At 40.3% G+C, this 13,587-nt stretch overlaps 1 protein-coding gene across 1 annotated transcript in view; it reads left to right on the forward strand.

Moving 5' to 3' along the window:
• The window catches only part of rnf121 (ring finger protein 121), a 99,255-nt gene that overhangs the window by 47,764 nt on the left and 37,904 nt on the right, over positions 1 to 13,587 (forward strand). Inside the window, exon 3 of the mRNA XM_084386918.1 lies at positions 10,722 to 10,863. Within this exon, the coding sequence (XP_084243044.1) occupies positions 10,722 to 10,863 (142 nt within the window). The remainder of the gene's footprint in view (positions 1 to 10,721; positions 10,864 to 13,587) is intronic.

Below are 13,587 nucleotides of genomic sequence, written 5' to 3' on the forward strand. Positions count from 1 at the left end.
ATTTGAACACCTGTCTATCAGCTAGAATTCTGACCCTCTAAGACCTGTTAGTCTGCCTTTAAAATGTCCACCTCCACTCCATTTATTATCCTAAATTAGATGCACCTGTTTGAGGTCGTTAGCTGCATAAAGACACCTGTCCACCCCATACAATCAGTAAGAATCCAACTACTAACATGGCCAAGACCAAAGAGCTGTCCAAAAACACTAGAGACAAAATTGTACACCTCCACAAGGCTGGAAAGGGCTACGGGGAAATTGCCAAGCAGCTTGGTGAAAAAAGGTCCACTGTTGGAGCAATCATTAGAAAATGGAAGAAGCTAAACATGACTGTCAATCTCCCTCGGACTGGGGCTCCATGCAAGATATCACCTCGTGGGGTCTCAATGATCCTAGGAAAGGTGAGAAATCAGCCCAGAACTAAACGGGAGGAGCTGGTCAATGACCTGAAAAGAGCTGGGACCACCGTTTCCAAGGTTACTGTTGGTAATACACTAAGATGTCATGGTTTGAAATCATGCATGGCACGGAAGGTTCCCCTGCTTAAACCAGCACATGTCAAGGCCCGTCTTAAGTTTGCCAATGACCATTTGGATGATCCAGAGGAGTCATGGGAGAAAGTCATGTGGTCAGATGAGACCAAAATATAACTTTTTGGTCATAATTCCACTAAACGTGTTTGGAGGAAGAAGAATGATGAGTACCATCCCAAGAACACCATCCCTACTGTGAAGCATGGGGGTGGTAGCATCATGCTTTGGGTGTGTTTTTCTGCACATGGGATAGGGCGACTGCACTGTATTAAGGAGAGGATGACCAGGGCCATGTATTGTGAGATTTTGGGGAACAACCTCCTTCCCTCAGTTAGAGCATTGAAGATGGGTCGAGGCTGGGTCTTCCAACATGACAATGACCCGAAGCACACAGCCAGGATAACCAAGGAGTGGCTCTGTAAGAAGCATATCAAGGTTCTGGCGTCGCCTAGCCTCTCTCTAGACCTGAACCCAATAGAGAATCTTTGGAGGGAGCTCAAACTCCGTGTTTCTCAGCGACAGCCCAGAAACCTGACTGATCTAGAGAAGATCTGTGTGGAGGAGTGGGCCAAAATCCCTCCTGCAGTGTGTGCAAACCTGGTGAAAAACTACAGGAAACGTTTGACCTCTGTAATTGCAAACAAAGGCTACTGTACCAAATATTAACATTGATTTTCTCAGGTGTTCAAATACTTATTTGCAGCTGTATCATACAAATAAATAGTTAAAAAATCATACATTGTGATTTCTGGATTTTTTTTTTTTTAGATGATGTCTCTCACAGTGGACATGCACCTACGATGACAATTTCAGACCCCTCCATGATTTCTAAGTGGGAGAACTTGCAAAATAGCAGGGTGTTCAAATACTTATTTTCCTCACTGTATGTATATGTGTGTGTGTGTGTGTGTGTGTATATATATATATATATATATATATATATATATACACACACACACACACACACACACACACATATACATATATATATATATATATATATATATATATTTCAAATTCTGTCTATTTGATCACGAAATTCAAACAGTAAATGTCGTTTTGGCGCTCTTTGATGTGTCGTGACAGATCACCGTACTAGGCTCCTCATTTAAAGCGGCAGCGCGGAGCGCGAGTAAACACGATTCTCTTCCTCAGTTACAGAATAAACATGAATGGACACCTGAAGGTATGTTGAAAAATACAGTATACTTACTGAAAGGCATCATAACTCGTGTAATCGCTCAGTCAGTGTTTCAACAGCGGAAATACGTCAATAAAACGCTTAGTTTTTCACATAGCTTTATTTACCTCAGGCAAGTCATTCAGTGTCCACAGCTTGTTGGTTTGCTAAGGAAATGAACTCTTTCACTAAATAAATGCACTATATTAGCCTATATATTATATTTTACTTAACCTGTTAATGACATCTTGATTATTTAATGTATGTTTAAAATATCTGTCATGAAAATGACAGCAACTGTTTAAATGATTATATTTCAATAATAAATTAGAGTAAAAATGTTAATGTAAAAACTGCCTTATGTGCAGTTTACATGTTTTCATACAATTTGTTACTTGAGTGTTGATTATTATTATATCTAAAAATAAATAGCAACTGAATTTAGGCTAAAAGTCTAGGCTCTGTTGTTAAGCTTTAATGTTATAGTAATGTAAAGTAAGGGCTCCTATATAGTTTACAGCATTAGCAGATATTTTTTTTTATCCTTGCGAAACGTTTACTTGTAATTGAATTAATTTAAAGACAAGGAGACAATTTGTTAATTAAAGCACTGTTTAACAAAAAAAGCAATTTTAGCTTTCTAAACCCCCCACTCCACCTAAATGAACCGAACCGAGACGTCAAAACCGTGGGACGTACCGAACTGTCAGTTTTGTGTATCGTTACACCCCTAATATATATATATATATATATATATATATGCATACATATGTAATATATAATGTTATGTTTTGTCAAAAATAAAGTCATCAACTAAGATGTTATTATAGTGTTTGTTCCAATGTAGGCTATATTCAAACTAATGAATCCTTAACTTTGAAATACGTATGATAAAATGTATACTTTAGTTTTTACAAAGAAAGATTACACTGGAAATATTGTTAAAATTTAAATGGTTAAAAAAAAAAGTGTGTGTATGTATGTGGAACACCTGTTCAATTTCTCAATGCAATTATCTAATCAACCAATCACATGGCAGTTGCTTCAATGCATTTAGGGGTGTGGTCCTGGTCAAGACAATCTCCTGAACTCCAAACTGAATGTCAGAATGGGAAAGAAAGGTGATTTAAGCAATTTTGAGTGTGGCATGGTTGTTGGTGCCAGACGGGCCGGTCTGAGTATTTCACAATCTGCTCAGTTACTGGGATTTTCACGCACAACCATTTCTAGGGTTTACAAAGAATGGTGTGAAAAACATCCAGTATGCTGCAGTCCTGTGGGCGAAAATGCCTTGTTGATGCTAGAGGTCAGAGGAGAATGGGCCGACTGATTCAAGCTGATAGAAGAGCAACTTTGACTGAAATAACCACTCGTTACAACCGAGGTTTGCAGCAAAGCATTTGTGAAGCCACAACACGCACAACCTTGAGGCGGATGGGCTACAACAGCAGAAGACCCCACCGGGTACCACTCATCTCCACCACACATTGGAAAAAGAGGCTACAATTTGCACGAGCTCACCAAAATTGGACAGTTGAAGTAGGGCTGTATACCTTGGAGAACCTGGCGATACGATACATACCTCGATACACAGGTCACGATTCGATACGTACCTCGATACAGAGCTGTCTCGATACGATTTGATACAATGTGACACGATTCGATACGATTCAATAAAAATACATGGGCCAGAGCCAATTAATTAATGCTGAACACATTCATTCAACAAACAGAACTCTGCATTTTTCTTCAATTTATTGAAGACAAAAGTGCATTATAACAAAGTGCATTTTGCTTAAATATTTGCAACTTTAAGTGCTCTGATTAATTGTACACAAATTGTATTAATCTGGAAATTAGCACAAGTCAACATTTAACTTTTCAAGGGTACAGTCTGAGCTCACACAAGCACAAAATCTTCTTATTATTCTTATTCTTCTTATTCTTAACTTCTTATTAAATCTTCTTATAATTCTTTTTTTTGACACCATGTACTGCCACCATGTACAATCACTTAAATGCTACATCTTGCTTTAACATTTGGCACAACAACAAATCTACCTCATAACAGGATGGATTTTTAAAATCTTAAGGCTAAACCAGGTTTGTCCTCAAAAAGGCAGGTTGAACAAAAATCACTGCAGCAACAAAACAATATCCTGAGGATACTCTTGGTAATGCTAGCTTTATCCTATGACTTAAGATTTTTGTTCAAAAACAGAAGTTGGTCAACATGCTTTGAGCTTAGTACACTTCTCTGTGCGGTTACAATATCGCCTGCCGTAGAGAAAATGCGCTCCGAGGAGACACTAGTCCCTGGAATGCACAGGTACACTTTGGCAAGGCGTGACATTAGTGGATATTCATTCTGGTGCTCTTTCCACCAACTGAGTGGACTTCCCTCAGCAAGAGACAGTGGTGGTGCCTCCTTGTACCTTGACATCTCCTCTTCTGCCTGGGCCTGTGTGGTTCTGTGTCTCACCCCAGGACCTGCACTGTAAGTTGAACCAAGCAGATCAGCCAAACAGCACAAGTCCTTTTTCTTCTTGGGTGGTGGGCTGGCAGGAATGTCATCCTTGTCTTCCACATGATTGTCCTCCTCTCCTGGTATCACTTCAGCCTAGGGCTGCACGATTTGGGGAAAATATCATATTGCGATAATTGAGGTCAATATTGCGATTACGATTGCGATATGCGATATAATAAACAAATGGTTTCATGAGTCAACTTGCTTGGTTCTCAAGGAAAATAAATGCACACACAGATTAGTGATAATCAGCCTAAAGAAAAAAGTTCTTTAGTCAAGAGCAGTGAGTGTTTTTCTCTGTTCCCTTTGTTCTTTGATTAACTTTAGTGACAGATTTATTTATTTATTTATTTATTTATTTTTTTGCATTTTAACAAGAACAAAACATAATTTACATACAAGAGTACATATAACCATACATGTCAGGTTAAAGAAAAATAATAATAATAAAAAAGAAATTGAAAAAAAAAGAAAAAAATAATAACTTTAGTCACAGATGTAATTAGTGGCTACTGTACTGTCCCTTTAAGACCAGCCGCTGTCAGAGACGCGGATCTCACACGCGCCTCATTCTTTCACGAGTTATCACAACTCTTCGTGTTCATCATAAAACTACTCTTATGTTATGAAGACACTCGACAAAAAGACATTTTTGCATAATTGTGTGTGTTCGTTCAAGCTCGAAAGAGAACTGTATTCTGTCATGCTGTTTTGTGCGCACGCACGATATTAGCGCAAGTCTTTCTGTCAGTCACAGTCAGGACATTCACAGGCAGCGCGTTCATTTTGGCATACATGTGTGTTGTTCGTTCTACCGCGAAAGAGAACTTGATACTGGCGCGCGTCTATCTGTGTGTGTGTGTGTGTGTGTGTGTGTGTGTGTGTGTGTGTGTGTGTGTGTGTACATGTGTGTGTGTGTCAGGAGGACATTCACAGGCGGCTCGTTCTTTTATGTCTTATCGCGCATGAATGGTTTAAAAGCATTTGCATTAATAAGTGCGTTAACAGCGCTAATTTGTTTATTTAATATAAAATCGCACCATTTTGCGTCATATAATCGCGTAGGCTTGACATCGCGATTGCAATTGCGATACGATTAATCGTGCAGCACTACTTCAGCCTCTTCCTATTATGCAAAAAAACAGATTTTTTTATCAATAAACCCATAGTTAATTCTATAAAGAGCATATTCAAAGACATATAATAGTTAGTTTGCCTTTTATTTAATGCGATGAACTGACAAACCTTTACAATATATTGTTTTGCTAGTATAGTGCTTTACATGAAGTATATGTTTGAAACCATTTAGTTTTTTAAGCTCTAACATACTATTATGAATTTGAAATTATGAACTGAATATTTCGTTTTATTACACTTGGTATATATATATATATATATATATATATATATATATATATATATATATATGTGTGTGTGTGTGTGTGTTTGTTTTTTATGTTTTTTAACCATGTAATGCTAATGTTAATGACACAGTGAAAGGGCTTACCTGAAATAGTTCTTGAATTCTTCGAGCTTCTGCAGTGATTCTCAAGTATATTTCCTCTCGTTCATCATCAGGAAGGAAGGGCAAAGCTTTGAATCTTGGATCGAGTGCTGAACATACATACATGGTCTCTTTCTGCTGATCCATGTACCTCTTGCTCAAATCTTGGCAAATAGCCGCTTTGATTTCTTTCACTATCTCACTATCTGCTCTGCTCTCTTGGAAATCCTGGATGAGCTGAGCATGAAGAGGGGCCACAACTGACAGTGTTGGAGAGCTTTCTTTTGACATTACAAGAGTAGCAAGCTTCATGGGCTTCATTGCATCCACTATCTCCTCCGCAGATGTAATGTCCGACTCACATAGGGTGCAAACTTCTTTCTCGGTTTTCCTAAGCTCGTTGGACAGAAGAGCAGCGGAGACAGCGGGTTGCTGCTCAAGAAAGCGCTCGAGCATATCATGCGCGCTATTCCAGCGCGTCACAACATCAGTGATCAGTTTATGTTCAGGCAACTCGAGCAACTTCTGCTTCTGTCGAAGTACGTGGCTGGCTGTGGTACTGCGCTTAAAAAAGCTGGATATCCGTCTAACACGTCCCAATAAACGAGCGACAGCAGGAAGCTTCAGTGCACGCTGCGAGGCAAGGTTTAAAGTGTGAGCGAAGCACCTGAAATGCAACATACCGGCAAGCTCCGCTGCGACGCTCATATTTGCGGCGTTGTCAGTCACAATAGCTGGGTCTTTGGATACGAGGTCCCACTCCTCCAGCGCCGCTTTCAGTAACTCTGCAATGTTTGACCCCGTATGGCTCTCGTGCATGGCTCGCGTTTGTAAAACGTGCGACATCAGTTCCCACTCCTCGTTAACGTAATGGCAAGTGATTGTAACAAAAGCTTCCGTGGCTCGCGATGTCCACCCATCGCAAGTCAGTGCCACTCGTGGGGCAGAACTCAGGGCTGACTTAACATTGTCTTTGACTTTGTCATACATCCTCGGTACTGCTTTGTCGGTCATGTAGCTGCGGGTAGGGATCACATAACGGGGATCTAATGTGTTGATCATAAAGCGAAAGCCTGTGTTCTCGACAACACTGTAGGGACATAAACCTTTGCAAATATAATGCACCACAGACTCCGTAATCTTCTGTGCACGGACTGAGTTAGATGGAAGCTTGGATGTTGTGTTGTCCAAAGTAGTTTGCGTGGGGTCTCGTGTTTTTTTGGGCTGCGGCGAAGCTAGCTTGTCTGCATGGTGTCTTTGCAGGTGGGCGCGCAGGTTAGTTGTATTACCGGTGTAGCGTATAGAAGCCTGGCAATGCTTGCAGATTGCATTTGTTTTATCGATCCCTTGGTTTCCTTCCTTTGCTTTAAAACCAAAATGTGTCCAAACATCTGCCTTTAGGGACAACGGCGCTTCTAAAATCTTCGACATTTTCGAGTAGTATGATATTGACATTTTCCATGAGTTTTTTTAAACTCGCGGGCGCCGCTACGCCCCCTAATGGCTGGGCGGAGTATCGATACTAAGGGCTAGAATGTCGATACTGTATCTTTTTTTATTATATCGGTATGTATCTAAGAATCAATATTTTGAGCACACCCCTAAGTTGAAGACTGGAAAAATGTTGCCTGGTCTGATGAGTCTCGATTTCTGTTGAGACATTCAGATGGTAGAGTCAGAATTTGGTGTAAACAGAATGAGAACATGGATCCATCATGCCTTGTTACCACTGTGCAGGCTGGTGGTGGTGGTGTAATGGTGTCTGGGATGTTTTCTTGGCACACTTTAGGCCCCTTAGTGACAATTGGGCATCGTTTAAATGCCACGGCCTACCTGAGCATTGTTTCTGACCATGTCCATCCCTTTATGACCACCATGTACCCATCCTCTGATGGCTACTTCCAGCAGGATAATGCACCATGTCACAAAGCTCGAATCATTTCAAATTGGTTTCTTGAACATGACAATGAGTTCACTGTACTAAAATGGCCCCCACAGTCACCAGATCTCAACCCAATAGAGCATCTTTGGGATGTGGTGGAACGGGAGCTTCGCGCCCTGGATGTGCATCCCACAAATCTCCATCAACTGCAAGATGCTATCCTACCAACATTTCTAAAGAATGCTTTCAGCACCTTGTTGAATCATTGCCACATAGAATTAAGGCAGTTCTGAAGGCGAAAGGGGGTCAAACACAGTATTAGTATGGTGTTCCTAATAATCCTTTAGGTGTGTGTGTGTGTGTGTGTGTGTGTGTGTGTATGTATGTATGTATGTGTGTATATATATATATATATATATATATATATATATATATATATATATATATATATATATATATATATAGGATAGAACAAAATCTTAAAAGGTCAATATAAGCCTTCTCTTTAAATTATTTTTATTGTGCTTTATTAGTGACACATTTGGGTAGAGAATATATTCCAAAACTTACTGAAAATACAGTATGAGAACAATTAGCTGCACAATTACTAGAAATGTTTACCTTGGATATTATACAATTTGCAAGCACAATTTGTGAAAAAAAACAACTGTTTCCAACTGTGAACCTATTATATATATATATATATATATATATATATATATATATATATATATATATATATAAATACATTCAAACGCGATCGCGATCAAAAATATGATACATTCAAACGCGATCGCGCTCAAATATAAAACATTATGGTTAGGCCTACCATATACATATCTACGTTTGAGCAGATATCCACAAACACAGTAACAGTAAACACGGGTCTAAATATTATAATATTCACCATATATCTAGCAACAGTTCAACTGCAATGTGAAATTTATGCAACAATAACAAACTAATATGTAAGAATTTCTTACCTTATATCTTTCTTGTCTTCAAATCGCGTTCTTCTTCTGGGGTAAAGCCAATGTAAGCTCACGTCTTTCAAACTCGACGAAAAGCAGAGACTGATGAAGTGTTTTGTTTTTGAGGTAATGAGCGCGTTAGCGTTCCATGTGGAGATTTGCATGTGAATATCTTTTGCGCGAGTGGGCGTGTTCAAATTAAAAGTAATTAGGAAGCGTTTGAGAAGCTGGACATCTTGTTGGTTTTATACAAATTACTTAAACAGAGAATATTTGTTTTCAGTTTGAATCCGATCATTTAAAAGTACACACTTAAATGTTTATAAAGGTATATGGCTCATAAATGTATGACAAGTATTCGCTGAGTTTTGTTTCAGTTTATAGACGTGCTCAAGAAAAAAAAGTTCACCGCGACGGAGAGGCAGAACGCACACCCTGTTTATTTTCTTTATTTTTCAAAAGCACAATGTTTTGATTTGATTGTAAGTGGACACATACAAAAGTAGAAATATCACAGATTCTTTTTTTATATTTCTTTTTTCTGTATGACCATAAATGACGGAGTAATTTAAGTTTAAAGTGCTACAATGTAAAAAAAATCCAGCAAAACGCGCGGGCGCGTTTGCCGACCTCAGAGGGTTAAAGAGTTTTGCACGGGTAAGCTCTATATTTACTAACTTTATGATCCCATGTCTAAACTGTACAGTAAACAATGTTTAGACTCCAGTGGAAATCATGTGAAAAGAGGTCTAATATAAAAACAGTATATAGGGATATAGGTACAATTTGCTGAAAAAACTATTTGGATGTAATGCAGACAGACCTGTAATGCAGTTGGCCTCCTCGTCAATCGATGGGTTTTGCATCTGTGGCATGAGTTCCCATTCGTGGCAGCAATAGCTTCTGTTGGCATAACTTGACAATTTGAACAAGTGCACGACAATTTGAACAAGTGCACCACCATTTGTCGTTCATCCTGGCTCTTGCTACAGCTCTGGGCCCAGCATCAACTTGGACAACTTCATCTCTGTCCTCTCGCTCTCTCTCTTCCCGTTCTATCTCCATCTGCTGAAGTTCGGCATCGGTATACTCCGGTTCATAAAGGTATCCCTTTAGCGTTGTGCTAAAATTACTTTAATCATCATCTGTTCCGTCTGACATTGTGCTAAAATTGGTTTCATCATCAGAAGTTTCGTAGTCAGACATGTTTGTCAGCGAGTCGCGCTATCAACAGCTGATCGGAACGTGCGCACTGTTGACGTTGACAGCAGCGCGGATTGATAGAAATGGAAAGAAAATAGTGCCGATTAAAACTGAGGTATGAATTTTGTCTGGCGTGTTTTTTGTGATGTAAATTAATCAAGCTTTGAAACGCATATCATTTTTTCACGTAAAAACGCACAGTTTTGAGGCCCCGGAAACTAACCGGGAATACTTTCTTGAAAAACTTCCAGCGGCCAGAACTCTGACCAGGGAGGTGACCACAGAGTGGGTCAGTGTGTATGCACTATAGTGCTGGTAAGGATTGCATACAACTTCATGTCTTAAATGGGCGAACTAACCCTTTAAAGGAACTCATACGTCTTGATCATTTTGCTATCAGATAAGTTATCTTCTCGACTCACATGAGTGTACAGCTGCGCTTACCTGAAGAAGTGAATGAAGTAATGGATGGCTGTCTGTCCTCATTTGACTGGTGTTTGGATTTCATGATATTTATGATTACTCAGTTTAACCTGACAATGTTTCCACACAACATATTGATCCATTTGCAGTCAGCTTGTTAACAAGCTCCACAGAGCCACCCAGGGCATTTAGTTATAACTGTGAGTTTTAGTTTGCGTGTTTAGGATTTCACTGCATTTAAAGCCAGCAAAGCAATATATGTAGCAAAATTCTAGTAGTATATTTATTTTTTGAATAATTATAGATTGAATATTCGACTATTCGTGCACACCCCTAGTTACAACCCACTAGTTGAAAGCTACTGCTGTAAGTTACTTGTGCCAAATCTAAATTAACAAGTAACAGCTAAAAGCTGTTACAGCATCTTTAAAAACTGATTATGTAATTGATTGTTTATAAATGTGTGCTTATTTTAAGGTTTTCTTTTCTGTTTTGCAGGTTGGAACATGCTAAAATGCATGCCAAACACAAAGGGCATGAAGCCATGCATGCAGAGATGGTTCTCATTCTCATTGTCACACTCGTCATTGCCCAACTTGTCCTGGTTCAGTGGAAACAGAGACACCCCAAATCATACAATGTAAGCCCATTATTTGCTCCCTTACACACACTAACACGCTCATGCACAAAATAAAGTGGATTCAGCACGTTTAAGCTTTTAGCTAAAATCCTTTCACATCATTTTGTTTTTCCCATCAACCTACACTCTGTAGTGCATAATGGCAAATCAAAAAACAGATTAGTGATTATGTTGCAAATTTATTAAAAAGAAGCAACTGATATTTCACTATAGCATACATATTTAGACACTACCATTACCCACCTCTGGGACTGATTAGATCCTCAAGCCTTTTTGGGTATGATGTAACAAAATTTGCAAACCTGGATTTGGGGATTATTCTCAAGCTCTGTCAGGCTAATTGGGAACCAGCGGTGGATAGCCATTTTTGGTCAATGCATTTATGCTGTGACTGTGCCTCAGATGCAATCAACTGAAACTGTCTGTAACCAAATAGTCCATACGATAAGAACAACAAAGGAACAGCGTTCCTCAGGGTATCTTGTTTGTCCACTTGGATCTCCAAGAGGTCCTCTAACAGTATCAATTGTTTGTAGCCCTTTTATCTTCAGGTATGAAGAACTTTAAAGAATCATAACCCTTCTAAGAATCTTAAAGTTCTCTCAAAGACTGACATGCTAACATCGGTGCTGAATAACTGCTACACTACTACCTTCAATAAATTCTTCTCCCCACAAGAACTATGTTCAAGCTTACTTATTTTATGTATTAGAGAAATCTAATACATTAGCAACCCACCTAAACAACTGCTCATTAAGCGCTTGTTTTACCTGATCAATATCAATCTTATACCGATCAGGTATAACATTATGTGTTTTCTATATTGTGTTGGTCCCCCTTTTGCTGCCAAAACAGCCCTGACCCGTCAAGGCATGGACTCCACTAGACCCCTGAAGGTGTGTTGTGGTATCTGGCACCAAGACGTTAGCAGCAGATCCTTTAACTTCTGTAAGTTGCGAGGTGGGGCCTCCATGGATTGGACTTGTTTGTTCAGCACATCCCACAGATACTCGATTGGATTGAGAACTGGGGAATTTGGAGGACAAGTCAACACCTCAAACTCGTTGTTGTGCTCCTCAAACCATTCCTGAACTATTTTTGCTTTGTGACAGGGCGCATTATCCTGCTGAAAGAGGCCACAGCCACCAGGAAATACAGTTTCCGTGAAAGGGTGTACATGGTCTGCAAGTATGCTTAGGTAGGTTAAACGTGTCAAAGTAACATCCACATGGATGGCAGGACCCAAGGTTTCCCAGCAGAACATTAACCAAAGCATCACACTGCCTCCGCCAGCTTGCCGCCTTCCGCACACGGCCATCAATGTGATGTAAAAGAAAATGTGATTCATCAGATCAGGCCACCTTCTTCCATTGCTCTGTGGTCCAGTTCTGATGCTCACGTGCCTACTGTTGGCGCTTTCGGCAGTGGACAGGGGTCAGCATGGGCACCCTGACTGGTCTGCGGCTATGCAGCCCCATACGCAACGAACTGCGATCCTGACACCTTTCTATAAGAACCAGCATAAACTTCTTGAACAATTTGAGCTACAGTAGCTCGTCTGTTGGATCGGACCACGCGGGCCAGCCTTTGCTCCCCACGTGCATCAAATGAGCCTTGGCCACCCATGACCCTGTCGCTGGTTCACCACGTGCATCAATGAGCCTTGGCCACCCATGACCCTGTCACTGGTTCACCACTGTTCCTTCCTTGGATATATAGATATTAGGGGTGTGACGAGATCTCGTGTTACGAGATCTCGCGAGATTAAAACGCGACGAGATTTCTCGTCGAGGTAAAACTTTGTCTCGTGAGTGAGGGTGAAATTAGTAGCCTATTGAAGATGCCCCTGCCACTTTTAAATCATTTGTGTGCCGGGCCAATCACACACACACACTCCGCGCACACACACACACTCACTGTCCCTCGCTCACTCACTCGCGCGCGAACACACACACACACACACACACACACACACACACACACACACACACACACACACACACACACACACACACACACACACACACACACACACACACACACACACACACACACACACACACACGCTCACTGGCGGGCGCACACACGCACACTCACTGTTGCTCGCACTCTCACTCACTCACGCTCACACTCAACCCGTCGTGGAGGACCGTTAAAGTTAAACATGCTAGTCTTTCTGTCATGATGTCCTGGAGCATCGCAGACGCGTAGGTTGTCGCCCACTATGACACACTATTCGAAATGAAACGATCGAATCTTGCGTCCCGACGCCCGTTGTCCTTTACGAATCTCCACGAAACGGATCGTGCCAAAATCGCGCTAAAATAGTGTAATCTGAACCAGGCAGGTAATAAACATTTGACCTATCGCGCAAAGAACCTATTAAAGCACTAAGACATGGGAACAGTATAGCTAACATTCACATATCACAAGTCATATCGACATCGCAATATTAAACAATGTTATCGCACATCGCAGCTTTTCCTCATATCGTGCAGCCCTAGTTAGCTACTGCCCAAAGGTCTCAAATGCTGCCAGAAATCGTCGACATGCTTATATTCTTGAAAAAGAACATGACCAAAATCTTAGTCTGTTCTGTGTAGTTAATTTTATCTCTTTTTCATGCTTGAAAAAAAAAATTGTTTCTGTTTGAACTTGTAGTTTTGAGAGAGCAGTACTTTGATTATGGATACACACTTACTGTTTGCATTTAAAGTGTTATAT

Source organism: Rutilus rutilus (genome assembly GCF_951802725.1).
Source record: "Rutilus rutilus genome assembly, chromosome: 18".
Lineage (NCBI taxonomy): Eukaryota > Metazoa > Chordata > Actinopteri > Cypriniformes > Leuciscidae > Rutilus > Rutilus rutilus.